Source organism: Nycticebus coucang, chromosome 1 (assembly GCF_027406575.1).
Source record: "Nycticebus coucang isolate mNycCou1 chromosome 1, mNycCou1.pri, whole genome shotgun sequence".
Taxonomy (NCBI): Eukaryota; Metazoa; Chordata; class Mammalia; order Primates; family Lorisidae; genus Nycticebus; species Nycticebus coucang.
In genome coordinates, this window is record NC_069780.1 from 194,976,465 (window position 1) to 194,992,852 (window position 16,388).

The following is a 16,388-nucleotide window of genomic DNA, read 5'->3' on the forward strand; positions in this document are numbered from 1 at the left end:
ATGCATACATTGAAGCCCTAACACCCCCTACCCCAGCTTACCAGGATGAGGCCTTACTTGGAAACAGAGGCATTGGTTAGAATGTGGTCTCACTGGCAATGAGTGGGGTCCTTATGAGAAGGGGGATCTGGACACAGACACCACAGGGAGAAGACAGCAAGGGGATGAAGGCAGGGACTGGGGTGACACACGTGCTGCCGACCCCAGGGGTCACCAGCAACCCAGGCACTGCAGAGATTCTCCTCACAGCCCTCCGCACCTGGACACAGGACTTCTGGCCCCCAGAGCTGGGGGACTTGGTCCCGGCAGCCTCAGAGCAGGACAGGTGCTTGCAGAACACCCGAGCCCGCTGCGGCCCATGTGGCAGAGCTGAGCTGCAGGCTCTTCCCAGAGCTTTTGTGTTGCAGACAATGAGAGCCTCTCCTTCAGTCCTTCTCAAGCCGTAATTGAAAAGGCTGGCAAATGTATAAGTAATTTTAACTGATTCATTGATCTGAGTACTTCTAAAGTAAGACAGTAAGTATTTCTGTCACACTTTGAAGTCGGACTCTGCAGCTCCATCTCCTCCCTGGGGGTTATTTTACAGCCATTAAGAATGTGTTCCTTTTATCTGGGGCCTTCAATTAATTGGATTTCAAAAAATACTCTGAAATTTTTTATATAAAAATCAGCTACCTCCTGGAGGACATTCCAGGATAATTTACTGCCAGAGTAATTAAAAGCCCGTGAGTTACTCTGGTCACTGCGGCGTGCGACCACCAGCCATGCTGAGGTTCATCCAGCATCAGATTTGTGATGTTGCCTAGTCGTTGTGAGACTAGGAATAACATTTGAAGCTTGGGGACTCTGGGCTGCTAGCACACTCTCGGAATTTTCCCGGAGGGCCACCCCACACTCACAGGACAGCTAGACACAAACGCAGAACAGGTGCTCAGCAGCACACCCCAGAGCAGTGACGTGCCAGGCTACCAAGGGTCGCCTGACCCAGGCTTCCCAGGGGCTCCACTGAAGCCTTGCCCAGACCACCCCAAGTCCAACTCAGAGCAGATGAGCAGAGATCAAAATGCCCAAATGAGGAACAAGGCCAGTCATGGGAACAGCCTCCTGGTTGTGCAAATGTTTCTCACAATGGCTGGAAAACACTGTGTGCCAGGAAGAGCCCTGGGCAGGACACATGTCTCACCTCGACTGCAGAGATCATACGATCATACTCTCCCTTTGTGCAAATTCCAGGCAGGAAACCTGGTGAGGCTCCTATTGGGGCCCCGACCCCATCTATTGTTTAGTATATCCCAGGCCCTGTCCACAAATACTAGCTCGCACATTTGGGGTACCTTTCTTACATTTATTTTCCACCTCCTAAAGATTTTCTTTTTTGATACTAAGTCAAAGAATTCAAAAGGATATTGGAATTCCTGGGCATTTTTTTATAATTTAAAATAACTTGATCTCCTGGGGATGTCCTTTCCAGCCAGGGCTACCCTGATTAGAGGCTGTGCCAGGTAAACATTTCAAATTTAAATGTATAAACTGTAGACATTGCTTGAATTAACAGTCCTTCACTTTTAATAATAAAACTCTTACAATTACTGATGCATTTCTGTGTTACCCACATACAGCTGTGCTCCCAAGAGAGGAGAAGGAGAAACTTTTCCAACTTTGCTCCCTGGGCCTCGCTGCGATCCCGTGGGGGCAGGATTGTGGCAAGAAAGGAGGTGGTGGAGACTGAGGCTCCCCCCACAGACCCGTGAGGTGCATCTCTGCAATGACCACACACACCACTAACCCTCAGCCACATTGGTTTTGCACTGTGGAGGGGGCTACCCCAGTGGCCTTGGTAAGACCCTGGGGTTGGGAGCACATGAAGCAGCCAGGAGCTTGGGGAGCCTCTGGAAGATGAGGCTCCCTCTCCGCTGCACCCCACAGGGACCTGGGCCCTGCAAACACTGCTCTCCTGCTCCATCAGGGCAGGGCACCAGGGCCCAGCAACCCTATTGAGAGTGTCCTCCCTGCGGCCCAGCTCCCAGCTCTTCCTTTGCCTAGAGAAGAGCTCTTTCCCTTGGATCCCTGGGCAGAAGGGAGGAATGAGGGAGGGAGAAGGTGGGTAGTGTCAGGCACTCAACCCCAGATGCCTGTGCATGTTACAGCAAGGTCCAGGTGAGGAGCACACAGCAGCATGGCCAAGCCCTGGGGCATGGAGCCGTGCATTTCAGACCGCACTCAGGGCTCTGCCAGCAGGAAGGGACCTGTGGTGGGCACTTCCAATCAGGCCATGGCCAGGATGCTCTCCTACAGAGATGGCCAGGGCCACTGACCACAGACCCACCCCTCCTCTGAAGCCAAGCAGTGGGAGGCTGCTCTTTGTTGCTGTCAGAAAAAATCCCTTGCTTCAGGAAATCAGGGTGAGCATCCAGAGGAGCTGCTCTGAGTACGTCCCACTCAGGTGAGGGGAAGGCATAGCCAGCCCTCTTCCCACGGAAGAGGGTGGAGTCACACTTGGACCTCCTTGGAGTGGGCTGTTAGAGGACTCCTGGTGTCATCTAGGTGGTGAAAATCCGGGATGGGGCCCTTTCCAGCAGGCCAGGTCCATTGTTATTGAGGCCTTTGTATTTCCCAGCTGTTGTTAACGAGGCCTCCACACATGGGGAATGAGTTTAAGCAAATCAAGGTAGTGTACGCAAATATGTCTTGTTTATGCTTAGCTTTAAAAAGTACCTAAGTCACATATAAGTACCTAGAGTAGTACTACCCTGCCTGACCCTGCTGGCCTCAAAGTGCCCTGCAGAGGAGAAGGGATCAAAGCAAGCCTCCTCCCCGTTCCCCAGTACCACATACCACCCTGGACTTCATTCTTCCCACTTTCTAAGGATGATGCTTCCAAGGAGGTAGCCTGTAGGCTGCACTGGCAGGCCTGGTCCTGGCCACACCCCCAGGTTCAGCCCCACTCTCTGTCCGGTTTCCAGAGCAGGCCAGGGGAGAGCAAAGATCCCCAGGACAGCACCTAAGTGCTGAAGGCAGCCCTGGGCTCTTCTTTCTGGGTACAAGTCCTGCTTGGTGGAGAAAAGAGGCCCACAGACCCGACCGCCCAAGGGGGCAGCCAGGGAAGCAAGCAGGTGCCTGCCCTTCAGCAGCACAGAGCTCTGAGGAAGAGAAAAAGAAAAGAAAAGAAAAACCTGCAAATAACTTTTTCAGAGATTATGCAAATCAACAAATCTCAAATGTCACTGGAGGGCCACAGATGGTGAAAAGAACAGGTTCATGGTTCTTTGAAGTTAAAATGATGGGAGGGAGCGAAGAATAAAGGATGAGTAAAAGTCAACATCTGTGAAGACTGTCAATGCCTCACACACCTGGCCAGGAGAGATACTGACCCCAGCACATGGCCACTGGCAGGGACAGAAAAGCAGGCAGGAGACCTGGCTGTGGCCCCAGGCTGTTGGGGATTTCACCCTTCACCCAGGAGCTCCAGGCTGTGCAGCCCTCCAGGCCTCCCTGCTCACCCCTGGGCAGCAGGTGTCCCTGCTGTGCCCTCCATGGCCTCTGCAGAGCAGCCCCCAGTGGGTGGGACATGTGCCCAGCCTTCCTCCAAGGGGCTGGCAGGGACTGAGGGAGGGTGAGGGAGATGGGGACAGGGCTCACCTCCCCTGCCTGGCTTGGCTTCATCTTCAAGCTGCAATAGCCAAAGGCCCTTGACCCAAAGTGATCCAGGACAGAGGTGCAGCCTACCCTGGCTCTGGCCACCTGTGAGAGAGCCCCCTGGCAGGGCAGCCTCCCAGGTCACAGACTCTCAGTGTCACTGTGTTCCCTTCACCCTGCTTGCTCAAGTCCTGACACCCTCACTAGGCTCTGGGCCTTGAAAGCCCAGGCCGGTAGGGGCCAGTGTGGACACCTGGGAGAGAACCAAGCGTGGGGCCCACTTAGTGTAAGGGGGACGGACGGGAGAGGGGACAAGGGCCCAGCCCAGCCAACTCCAGGGGTATCTGGGGGCCTGGGGGCAGCCTCTCCTCCACAGGCCAGCGGCCAGGGCAGTGGGTGGAGATACCAACCTCTGTCCTGGAAGGGACCTGGGAGCTGGAGAACCAGCCGGCTATTTGGGGGCGCGGCTGCTCAGCCCCGGGAGTCCTGGGCTCCCCTCCAGATGCAGAGAGGAGCCAGAGGGCCCAGAGCCCAAGGTCGCCGCCAGCGGACAGAGTAGAGGGCTAGGCGCTTGGCCAAATCAGGGCCGCGCCCTTCCTGCTGTCCTGTCATGGCTGGGGTGTCCTCTCAGAGCCCCACGTCCCCGCCCAACCGGCCTCCAGCATCCTTGCCCGCACCCCGGGGCGCCCCTCACCCTGGTGCGTGGACCCGCGCACCCCTCGCGGGCCGGCGAAGGGGAAAGTTGGCAGGTGCCCGGTGCCCGCGGGAGAAAGCGTTAATGGGCGGCCGGGTGGGAGCGGCGCGCTCGCTCGCCCACGTCACGCCGGTGCGGGCTCGGCTGACGACCGCGGCGCCTGGGGACGCCGGCGCGCTCTGCTCGCCAGGTGCTCCGCCTGGAAATGTCTCCATTAGTTGTCGTCTGCTCCCCGCTGGAGCGCACGCGCCAAGCGGCCGCAAGGAGCCCTCGTGGCCGACCGGGAGTGACCCAGAGCCACCGCAGGTAGGTGAGGTCCCCGCGCCCGCCCCCGCCCCGGGGCTCCGAGACCCCTCCCCCCTTCCGAGGAGGCGGAGGCTCCGCTCGGCCGCCGAGGGGCGCGGGCGGCAGCGGCGGCGGCGACTCCCCGGTGTGTCCCGGGCGGCGAGCTGCTCCCCTCGGCCCTGGCACTCAAGCAGCGCGGGCGGGAGCTTCCCCAGCTCAGGTAGGGACTGGGCTCGGCCGCACAAACTTTGCGAGGATCGCTTCTGCTCTGGAGGGGACAAAGTTTTCTCCCCGCTGGTGGGGTCTCTGGAGGCCGCCGCCTTTGCTGGAAGTTGCGGGAAGCAGGGTGCGGAAACTGGCGCTGGGCGCGGGGTGGCAGGGCCAGAGCCCCAAACGCCCCTACTGCGCGCGCTCCTTCCTGCTCTGGCAGCACCCAGCGCACAGCAGCGGGGCGCAGCGGGAGATGGGAGGGAGAGGGCCGGCCGGGATGGAAGTCCTTTAGGAACAAGGGAGTCAGCGCTTGTCCTGAAACCAGTCCCACTGGCTTCTCAGGGGTCCAGGGGACCGACTGTAAAGGAGTCATCTGCCAACGGGGTTCGCCCACTCGGGGTCACGGACATCCGGAAGGCCGCCGAGCCTTGTACCCCACTCCAGTATTCCCGAGTAGTGGGCGGCCCCAGGCGCCCCAAGGGCTCTGGCCCCAAGCCTCAGAAAGAAAGGCCGGTTGTACCCTACTGTGCTACCCTCTCAGACGGGGTCTTCTCCGCTCCTGGGCCAGCTCTTGGTGGGGGAAGGAGGGTCCCCACTGATTACTGGGGAGGTATTACTCCCGGAGCACCAGGGCTAGGCTGGTGGCAGAAAGGTCAGAATCTGGCCTTTTCCCCCAAGGCCTTACATGGTTTCACCATCCACATCCTCCCTGGCAAAGTAGGTGGTGCCCTGCTCTTAGAGGGGGGCTAACTGTCCTCTGCTTCCCCTTTCCCCATCCCCTAATCCCCTTCAGGCCGATGGTTCGTTGCTCCTTGGAACTCCACAGCAAGCTGCTCTGGTGTCCAGGGCACCTGGTGACTTCTGGTGTCCTGTTCACAGGTGTACTTAGAACTGGGGGTCTCCAAGGACATAGGCTCAGCACCTCACACCTATACAGCATATTTAGCTGGTGACACCTGAGATGCTGACACCAGTTTTGTCTGCTTCTGGAGGGAAAAGTGGGTACCTTAGGTGAAGGCTTGACCTTTGAGGAAAGAGCACTTGAGCAATTATTTCTGTATTACCTATGGAACAAGGTTGCCCCAGAGAATATCCCCAGTGTGGCCAGGTGGCCTGGACCAGGCTACAGATTTTCAGTGGGACACCTGCCAGGAGAGGCTGGATGGACCCTGCATCCTGCATGGAAAATGGACCACAGGGTTTAGGTGAGGCCTGGCAAGGTCAGGAGCCTCCCAGGGCAACTGGAAGCTTCTGCAGACAGGGTGGCTGGGCCAGCCAGCTGGGGCCCGGGCCTGAAACAGGCAGTGAGTGGAGGGTCAGTGCCCAGCAGCCTGGGAATGTTTGTTTAGTCTCCTGAGCAAGATTTCTGGGTCAGGGAGAAAGGGTCGCAGGAGAGAACTAGCTGGGGCTGGTGGGGACTGGAAGTATCTGTGTCAGCACACAGACTTTCCAGGAAAGGTAAACAAGAGAACATCCTGGGGATGGTCAAAGAAAGCACCTGAAGCCCCTCCCCCAGGTCCCCAGGAGGCTGCTCCTGCCCCCACTCAGAGAGTGAGCAGTCTGCTCAAAAGATGAATGGCCAGGCGTCAGAGGCCTAGTTCCCCTCAGCTGTGGCCCAGTCTGGTAGTGGGAAGGAAACACCACAGTGAGCTCCCAGGTCTGGATGGGCTGAGCGGTGTGAGCCAGAGACCAGAGGCTCAGGGTGCAGGCCATGGGGCCACGCACCCTGGCTTCCTCTCGACTTGAAATTGATTGTCCAGGCCTGGCGACAAAAATCGCTGCAGAGGCCAACATTCTGCCCAGACTCCTGTCCCCTGCACCCCCAGCTGCAGTCCCTTCTCTCCCTCCCTCACCCTGGCCTCATTACCTGGGGAGAGCCAGTTGTTTGTAAATAGTAAATAATGTAAAGTAGAAGGGTGTTCCGACAAAGCCTCAGCAAAAGCTGGAAAACTAGAAGGGGGTGGGAGGAGGGAGGATGGGGGAGGGGAGGAGCCGGCAGAAAGGGAGAGGGATTGAGAGATTCATTTCTACTTGAGAAGCCCCGGTGGCTAGTTTCTTATTATTTACAGGAAGGTGATATTAGCGTTTCAGGTGAGAAAGAAAGAAACACGGCCTGCCACGAAATCAATACAGAATTCAGAAACAATTATTAATGTCATTTGACTCGTGTTCTTTATATATCTCTCGCGGCTACGAACGCTAAACTGTCTGAATAATTTGCATGGAGCTGCTATTCATTATTTCCGATGGTTTCCCTCTGCAAGCAGTTCGGACGTGGCCGGCTGCGGTCCAACACGATGGAGAAGGCGCATTCTCATCAGTAAATTAACGCAATTACGCAGCAGATATTATATGATGTGTACTGTGGTCTCCAGATAGTCATCAATCACCTTCAACCGAGCTGTCAGACGGGCGGGTTTCCTTCCTGGGAGGCAGGCTTGCAGCTGGGGAGAGGGCGAGAACGTCATCGTTAATTAGAGGGTGATCCCGGGGCGATTCACAGGTCTGAACCCGGGAATCTTTCCGGGCAAGTCTGCACAGCGCCGCTGCGCACGGATTCCCTCCTGGCAGACCACGGGAGGCCGGGCCGGGGGCGAGAGCGGCAGGGGCGAGCCCTTGCACCCCGAGGGCAGTGGTGCAAAAGGCGGGTAGCCAGTTGGGAGTGGCTCGCACGCACCATTGCCGCCCAAGCGCTCGCGTCCACGCTGGGCGTGGGTAAGGGCCGGGGCAGGCCGGGGCAGTCTAGGCCTGGGCACTTGCCCCCCGCCCTGGGCCGCTCCGCATGTCCCAATAAAGCTTTGGAAAATGGACAGGGGAGGGCGCCTCGGCCGAGCTCTTAAAGACCCCTCCCCCGCATTGAGCCCTGCGAGGCAGCGGAGCGCTCCAAGCGGGAGGGGCCCGGGCCGAGTTGGCGAACCCGCTCTTCCAGAGCTCAGGGAAGTCGCGGGCAGTCCCTAGCTTAGCCTAAAAAGGCGGCGGGAGGCCAAGCAGGGCAGCGGCCCAAGGGGGCTAGGGGAGGAAAGTAAGGGAAGCAAGGCGGGGCGGTGGTCTGAGTGATAATTTAAATGACTCGGTGCGGAAGGCGGAGGGGTGTCCTCTGCTACACTGAGCAGCCCAGATGAGAAGGGCTGGCTGCACCCGGACCACCAGTCCCGGAGTGCCGCCCTAAGACCGAGACACCTGAGGGCATTTTGATGTCCACTTGCGGGCACTAGTGACTGCAACTGGTTCCGTCCCTTCCCAGTCCCGAGTAGAGTGGAATTGCTGGGGGGAGTTCCCGATTTCCGCTCTAAACCACAGTGGCCGCGCGGCCTGCGTGGGGCTGCGGGAGCCCTGCCTTCCCCCGAGCGGCTCTCCGTGCGCGGCGGCGGTGCCTGAGCCAGCCAGCCCGGGCTAATTTTAACTGTTGATTACATCTTCACTGAAGACTCACTCGTGTGTCCCTTCAAAGGTCTCATTTGTAATTGAGACTAATGATTACAGTGGTGAGGGAAGGAGCAGCTGCTCATTAATTAATTTCTAATTAAAAGTGCCTCCCGTTCTCGGGTAACTCAGGAGAACCGCCTTTCGTCCGTGGGCGAGATTGACTCCTTGGATGGACCTCATTTGTTCAAGGCCCACGAATGGCCCCTGCGTCGACTCGACACGGCCCAGACTGCCCCCGCCCCGCCCTGGCCCAAGCGGCCGGCGAGTGACCAGCACGTCTGCGGCCAGGCCGGGCAGTGCGGCGTGGGGCTGACGTCAGCGCCTCCACCGCTTAAAGCCGTGCGCATCTGACTTGACGGGTTCGCGCGACGCGTTTTTTTTTTTTTTCTTTTTTGCAAAATATGTATTTCTGTCGCCGCTACGAGGGCGGTAGGTCCCAGAGACCCCTCCAGGCTCTGGAATGCGAAGCTGAAAGAATAGCTGCGGCCACCGCAGCGCACTTTACTACCCAGCTAGAAAAGTTTGCGGAGCGTGCACATGAATTAACCGGCTCTTCTGCTTCGCCCTCCCAGCGCCTAGAATCCCGCAGCCCCAGAGCAGTGGCCGCGCCTCGCCGGCCGCTGAGCAGGACCTCGTGGCCCGGCCAGTCAGCCCTGGGCCGCACCCGCCATGTCCTATCCGCAGTTCGGATATCCCTACTCCTCCGCTCCCCAGGTAAGGGGAGCTCTTCGAGGGCCTCAGGGAGGGCGGCCGGAGGACCCCATGTGCCACTCACCGCGGCCAGCGTGGCCTGTGCTGTGCGCCCCCATGTCCGTGTCCAGTTGGCGGCCTCGAGCCTACTGGGGAGGCAGAGGCTGGGAGAAAACCCGATGGGCGGGGTCGCAAGCCCTAGGGGAGTGGGGGCGGGCCAGGATCTCTCGGGTCAAGTAGACCCTGCCTAGTGTCCTGAGAAGCCCTGGGAACCCTCCCGGAGAGAGTGCAAAAGCCTGGGCTGATTCGACGAGTCGGAAGGAGGCCCTGGCGCGCCGCAGGCTCCCTGGAAGGGACCAGCGGTCTGGCGCAGGCGGCGGAGGCCCCCAGAACAAGCGGCACAGAGGGAGGGGAAGGCGCAGGGCCCCAGCCCCGCTCTCCCCACCCCGTGCCCATCCCCCCGTTCCGCCCGGACGTCTCCCCACAGTTCCTGATGACCACCAACTCCCTGAGCACGTGCTGCGAGTCGGGCGGCCGCACCTTGGCCGACTCGGGACCCGCAGCCTCGGCCCAGGCGCCGGTCTACTGCCCGGTCTACGAGAGCCGGCTGCTGGCCACCGCGCGCCACGAGCTCAACTCGGCCGCCGCGCTCGGCGTCTACGGGGCCCCATACGGCAGCTCTCAGGGCTACGGCAACTACGTGACCTACGGCTCCGACGCATCTGCCTTCTACTCTCTGGTAAGGGGCCGCCTCAGACCTCCCGCCCCCGCCCCTGCCCTGGCCCGACCCACTCTGCCCTCAGAGGGCCGCTGCGGTGGGCGGAGCGCGTTCTGACTCGGTCAACTCTGCGCCTTCAGACCTGGAGCCCGGGGTCCCCCCACCCCCGAGCTCAGGGTGACCCGGCAGGGGGCCGCAGTGTTTATTGTTTCCAGTTCCCAGCTAAATTCTGAACAGGCTCACCCCTGCTCCCTCCGCGCTGCCCTACCCCGTTTCTCCCTCTCCCTCCTCAGCACAGCCTCCTTCCTCCTCCTCCCGCACCCCCCTCAGATGCATCCTTGTCCTCCCTCTCCCTCCCCACCCCTGGCTCCCGCTGCTCAGGCCCTCCCTCCCCTTTCTCCATTCGTCTCCACTTAGCCGCCTCCCTGGGTCCAGGTCTCACTTTCCTGCCTGGATCCTGGCGCTTCCCCCTTTGGCAGACCCCCAGTTCCTCTCACCCCTTCTAGCTCTGCAGTCCTAGCTGCAGGCTGGTGGGTCGGCTCTACAGCTGGCAGAAAAATGAGTTTCTTCTTAACGGACTGGGGGCAGTGAAGGGCTTCCCAGGGCTCTGCCCCCAGGGGTGTTGAAACAAGGGGCTGGGTGGTGACTGGAGCCAGGTTGCCTCCAAAACCTGGGACCTCACACTCCTGCTTCCTACAGAACAGCTTTGACTCCAAGGACGGGACAGGATCTACGCACGGGGGCCTGGCCCCATCCGCTGCGGCCTACTACCCATACGAGCCCGCTCTGGGCCAGTACCCGTATGACAGGTGGGCCACGGGACCTTCCTCACTGGCTACCATTCAGAGGGCCTCCCACTGTCAGTCATCAACCCCACCACCACACCCCTTCTGACAAGCATGGGGAGGTGGGAAGGACTCTGGTCAGGCTTGACCTGACTCTGTCCTCCATTCCGTCTGGTCTTTGCCCAGCCTATTGCTTGAAAGTCAGCCCCAATCTCCCCTGACCCCACCCCACCCCATGCTCTAGGGATCCCAGAAGTTCTTGTTGTGCAGTGATTTTTCACTGAAGTGGCCTCTGGAAGCCCCGTACATAGGTGCAGCCTCCTTGCTGGACTTTGGGCAGCTTCTTCCACCTCAACAAGTACAGCCTGGGTCATAGTGTTGGGGCGAAGCGCACAACTCCCTTCGTGGGAACTGGAGAAGGGGAGAGGGGAGCTCCAGGCCCTCCATGCCCATTGGGTAGATGACCCCATCCTTCCATGCGGCAACCATTACTGATTAAACCAAAGAACGTCCACTTAGGCCCTCTGGGCTCTCCCTCCCCATGAGTGGTAATGAGCTTCTGCCCACAAGCATTATATATTAGGGTGAGGCTCGAATTTCTGTGATATCTTTTTATGGTTTGGGGATCAAACGTGTAAGAGAGAAGCCTCATAAAGAAATCGGAGGCAATCTCTCTGAAAAATGGCAGAGGCTGTGACCTCTCCCATCTGGGAAGGAGCTCGGGCTCCCTGTGAGTTTAATGAGATGTAGGTTATCTTCATCCTGAGCAACAAAAGCCAGGGCAGGGCCCGTGGGCAGTGGCACCTAGCTGGAGTTTGGGTCTGACCCGGGTCTTTTGACCATAAACACAATCCCGTGCCCCGTCCCTGTCCGCGCCTCCCACCCCCGGCGCGCCCGCTCCCGCGCCCCCCTGGCGCAGAGGGCCACAGCCTGCGCCCCCTGGCAGAGCCTGTCTCCAGGTACGGGACCATGGACAGCGGCACGCGGCGGAAGAACGCCACGCGCGAGACCACGAGCACCCTCAAGGCCTGGCTGCAGGAGCACCGCAAGAACCCCTACCCCACCAAGGGCGAGAAGATCATGCTGGCCATCATCACCAAGATGACCCTCACGCAGGTGTCCACCTGGTTCGCCAACGCGCGCCGACGCCTCAAGAAGGAGAACAAGATGACGTGGCCGCCACGGAACAAGTGTGCGGACGAGAAGCGAACCTATCCAGAGGGCGAGGAAGAGGAAGGGGGCGAGGAGGAGGTGCAGGAGGAGCCCCTCAAGAGCGTCAAGAACGAAGGTGGGTGGGAGGTTGAAAACGCCGCTGGGGGGAGGGGAGAGAGGGCTCCGACTAACCGGCCATCCTCTGTCCCTCCACTCGCCACGTGCTTTCTCCCAGCAGAGCCTGCAGGCAAAGGGGAGAAGGAGCTAGAGCTCAGCGACTTGGACGACTTCGACCCGCTGGAGACGGAGACCCGGGAGTGCGAGCTGAAGCCTCCCTTCCAGCCCCTAGACGGCGGCCTGGAGCGCGTCCCTGCCGCGGCCGACAGCAGGGGAAAGGAAGCCTCGGGCGTCCTCCGGGTGCCCCTGGCCGCCGGGGGCGGAGCCGCTTTAGACGAGGACCTGGAGAGAGCCCGGAGCTGCCTCCGGGGTCGGAGTGCAGCGGGGCCGGAGCAGCAGCGGGGCGCAGAGGGCGGCCCACAGGCCTGCGAAGCCAAGCTGGGCTTTGTGCCGGCTGGGGCGACAGCGGGCCTTGAGGCCAAGCCGCGCATCTGGTCACTGGCCCACACGGCCACCGCGGCCGCCGCCAGCACTGCCCTGAGCCAGACTGAGTTTCCCTCCTGCATGCTGAAGCGCCAAGGCCCTGCCGCAACTGCCCCCGGGTCCTCCGCAACCGCCGCGTCCTCGCCTGCCGCCCCGCCCCCCTCCGGGCCTCTGGACAGGCACCAGGACTCCCCGGTCACCAGTCTTAGAAACTGGGTGGATGGAGTTTTCCACGACCCCATTCTCAGGCACAGCACTTTGAACCGGGCCTGGGCCACTGCCAAAGGCGCCCTGCTGGACCCGGGGTCTCTGGGAAGCACGCTGGGGGCCGACGCCAACGTGCTGACGGCACCCCTGGCGCGCGCCTTTCCACCAGCCGCGCCCCAGGACGCCCCGGCTGCAGGCCCCGCCCGGGAGCTGCTGGCCTTGCCCAAGGCTGGCGGCAAACCCTTCTGCACTTAACGCGGAGCGGAGGGGGCTGGTGAGCCCAGAACAGAAGTGGCGCTCAAGCTGCAGGCACAGATGGCGCAGACTGCTTTTTTACCGAGTTTCCAAAGGAAGACAAGAGCGTAGCCAAGGTAAAGCCGCCGCCCCACCCGAGAGGGAGGCTCCGAACTCGGTCTCCCCGACCACGCGCTGTCACGCATGCCAGGTCCTCTGACACCAGGAAATCTTGCGTTGTCCTGGGCCACCCCTGAACTCCGGAATGGCAGGAGGGGTTCTCCCAGCAGAAGGGAGCCATCCTGGAGCATAAAGTTTACGTCAAAAAGTTTACACGGAGAAGGCGGCTCAGTTCCTGAGGCTTTGTTTTTCTATTTCTTTCGGTTTGAAGCATGCCGGTCTCCTCGTGAAGACCCCTCGGCCTGTGTACCTTCTGTTCCATCCTCAGCACCTCATTCTCACCAATGGCACTTCCACCGAGTTTACACTGTTGCACACTCTTGACTCGATAAAATTATGTTTTTTAAAATGTATGTTCACGCCAAGAATTGCCTGCTTCAGAGGCTAATATAACAAAACCAATAAAACCTCCTGATGGTGTTTGCATTGCAAAACGAACACATTTCAAACTAAAGGATTTGAGAATTCTCCGTGGATAAAGTGACGCTAACCCCCAGCTAGGGAGTGAGTGTGGGGCCGGTGTTGACCCAGAGTCCACCTCCATAAAGTAGCCTGCCCAACCCAAGATTTAGCAAAGCTATTTCTAAAGAGGTTTCTGAAATTTGAGGCTTCTGTTAAACCTAAAAGTGGGTGTGAGACCCACCATTTTTAAAATAGTGCTAAACTCCAAAAGTTTGAGAAATTTGGGGCTTGACTAGATTAGAACAACTTTTGAACTTTCTAAAGGGGCAGAGACATGGCTGCCCATCGCTGCCCTGAGGCCTTTCTGAGCAGACTGCCACACTGCACCCTCCTGGCATTCATTCCTTCCCAGACCCACATTAGGCAGCTAATTCACACCACCCTGAAAACCAGGAGCAGCAGCAGCTGAGGAGGGCGAGTGGGAAGAAGGCAGGAGCGGGAGGGCTCCAGACGCAACCCTGGGGCAACTGGGGGTGGAGAGTGCCTGGGTGCCACCCTGTGGCTTAGCTTGGAGTCCTCCCACCCCCACACATCCCCACTCCCAGCTCAGCCAGGGAGCCTGCAGGTGGCCGGTGGCTCTGTCTGGCAACGATCTTGGGCTCCTCCCTCCTGGAGCTCCAGGTGTGCTGGCTCCTCCGGCTCCAGGTAGTGCAGCGAGTCTTGGTCTCCTGGCCCGAGCCCGCCAGCTAGCTCATGAATGTCTGGGAGGCGGTGAAGGTGTGGTGAGGAGGTCATGGTGGCCCTTGCCTGGGGCAGGACAGAGACTGTCTTGTTCCAGGAACAAGCTAGGCTAGGCCGGGCCTCCGTCCTCGTCCTTGGGGCTGGGTGGGACTTAACTAGGGCCTGTGGGGTCCCAGGCCTCTGGGGAAGGCCCCCCGGCAGGCAGTCCGGATGCTCTGGTAAGTGGAACTGACCCGGCCTTCAGGGCTTAGCTTTGGGGCAAGTTTACACACAGCACTGTTGTATGTAAACAGTTAACAAGGGAGACACAACCCTGCTGGTACGTGGGCCTTGTGAGGTCCCCAGAGTGGTGGGACCAGCTCTGAACCATTAGGGCAGGACCACCTTTGGCCTGGAGCCTGAGGGGTGAGACCCGGGTGGCTGCCCAGCCCGAGGCTTGCCCTGGCCGGAGACTCAGTAATTGGATTGTATCCGCCTGGTGCTGTCACCGTATTGACTTTCGCTCTCTTGGATGATATTATCCAGATTCGGAAGCGCGCCACTGATGCGCCTGTCAGAAGGCTGCTGCAGCAGCCCCCGGCCTGGAGAGCCAACATCAGCCAAGATAATTTGAAGTGAAATTTTCATTTTGACAGTAAACCCCTCAATTTCTAAAGGCTCCGCGCTCGAGAGCTCTGGCAGGGGGAGGCTTTGCAGAAAGCCCACGTCTTAGACTGAAAAGGGCAAAAGAACGCGAATTAGTTGTAATAGATAAAAGGGCAGAAATAAGAGTCGAGGGTACCTGACAGCAAGAACGGAAGTGGAGTCTCCGGGGAGAAGCACTGCAGCGAGGCTGGGGCGCCAGGAATTTTAATGTGGCGGAGGGTGCCTCCAGAGCGCGCCCCCACCGCCCTCAGCCCCAGACAAAGCCAGGCATTTTCTGAAAAAACAGGGTTTAGAGGAAGGCTGCATGGATAGGTGAGGTAGGGCTGTGGAGGCAGAAATTTGAGGCTTGGACCTGGACCTCATGTTCTGGCTGCAGGAGGCCTAGCTGGGGCTCAGGAGAACCCTGGGTTTGCACTGCCCTGGGGAAAGGGAGCATGCCAGGGGAGGGGAGGGTCTACTCTGGCTTGGTCTGGGTTCTGTGATTTCCCCTCTTCCGCTGCCCCAGCTTATTCTTCTTGGTACCTGAGGCTCTGGGTTACTATCCTGGGTATGAGGACCCCTTCCCCAAGGCCCTGGCCATTGGAATCCTACATTGCAGGAGCCCCCGGACCCTGGGGAGCTGTCTGGCAAAGATGGCTTACTGGAATGAACGGTGGGCCAGTGTGAGACGAAGACGCAAAGCAGAGAGGATTCAGCCACAAGCAGGGCCTCACATAGAAAATAACACCCGCAAGCTGGAGCTAGCCACTGGGCCTACACGCCAGCCCTTTGGGGGCAGTCTGGGAAGTTTGCTAGGCATCCTTACTTGCCCGTGGCTAGTCTTCCAGGGTGGGGGCTGTCAGGGTAAGAGCGATCCCTACAGTGTGTGGGGAGGGTCCTGCAAAGGTGTAAGGACTGAGGAGAATGAATTTTGGGTGTGAAAGGATGCACAGAGAAAGGGGTCTGTTCACAGGGCAGGAGGGACAGGGCAAGGGTCAAGCGGACATCTCTCCCAGGGAGATCTCAGGGAAGGGCTGGAAGGCGCCAGGCCGGGTGGGGACCGCCTCAGTCGCTCAGGCGTGGCAAATTCAAACCCACCAAGGAGGGGATGCTAAATTAACGGCGCTCTTTACATGGAGCCCAAATAAAACTGTAATCAGCGGTGCGTTACTTTTCATTAAGCGAGTCTGACAGCGGCATATTCAGACTCGACAAGGGAACAGGCACGGGAATATACGGCTCTCCACCGCCTGGCCTGAGATAATTCCTTAAGCTCCATTAACAACTCTTAGCCGCAGGAAATGGGCTCCCGGAAAACGTCTCCAAATCTAAAAGCTTTATCGACCCCTCAAACGGCCGCTGATGATTCCATTTTTTTCTTTTTTTTCTTCCTTTCCTTTTTTTTTAACATAAGGGAGAGCCGCCCAGCAAGGTAATAGAGTTTGACACGACAACTTCTTAACTAGAGAAAGGCAGGGAAGCCAGCCCTTAAATGATATTTAAAAGGCAACCAATTAAGATTTAAAGTGGCCGTCTCCTGAGCTCATGCCTGCGATTTATGCCACCTACTTTCCCCTGGCCTGCCTGGCCTGAAGGCTGCTCTGGTGAGACAGCTCCTGCTCTTCCCTGTGCCTCTCAGCCTCTCTCTTCTTCCCTCCAGCTCCCCCCTTCGCTCTGCCTCCATCGCCCCAGTATCCCTATCCTTGTCTAGAATAATCTCTAATCTTTCTGTCTCTCTTCCTCCCTGTCTCACACCCTCCATAAAGAGAAGCAGCCGAAGAGAGGCTTCAACACCCCATTCCTA

At 58.9% G+C, this 16,388-nt stretch overlaps 1 protein-coding gene across 2 annotated transcripts; it reads left to right on the forward strand.

Annotated features, from left to right (window-relative positions):
• The first annotated feature begins 4,497 nt into the window (after window positions 1-4,497).
• IRX4 (iroquois homeobox 4) lies at window positions 4,498-13,210 on the forward strand. Of its 2 annotated transcripts, none has more exons than XM_053596720.1 (6): window positions 4,498-4,636; window positions 8,824-8,965; window positions 9,429-9,680; window positions 10,359-10,468; window positions 11,404-11,732; window positions 11,835-13,210. In XM_053596720.1, the coding sequence occupies exons 2-6, from the start codon at window positions 8,921-8,923 to the stop codon at window positions 12,656-12,658; spliced, it is 1,560 nt and encodes a 519-aa protein (XP_053452695.1). In that variant the 5' UTR covers window positions 4,498-4,636; window positions 8,824-8,920; the 3' UTR covers window positions 12,659-13,210. The 2 variants fall into 2 exon arrangements, with proteins under 2 accessions (XP_053452695.1, XP_053452686.1); XM_053596711.1 differs by lacking the exon at window positions 4,498-4,636 and adding an exon at window positions 4,749-4,835.
• The last annotated feature ends 3,178 nt before the right edge of the window (window positions 13,211-16,388 follow it).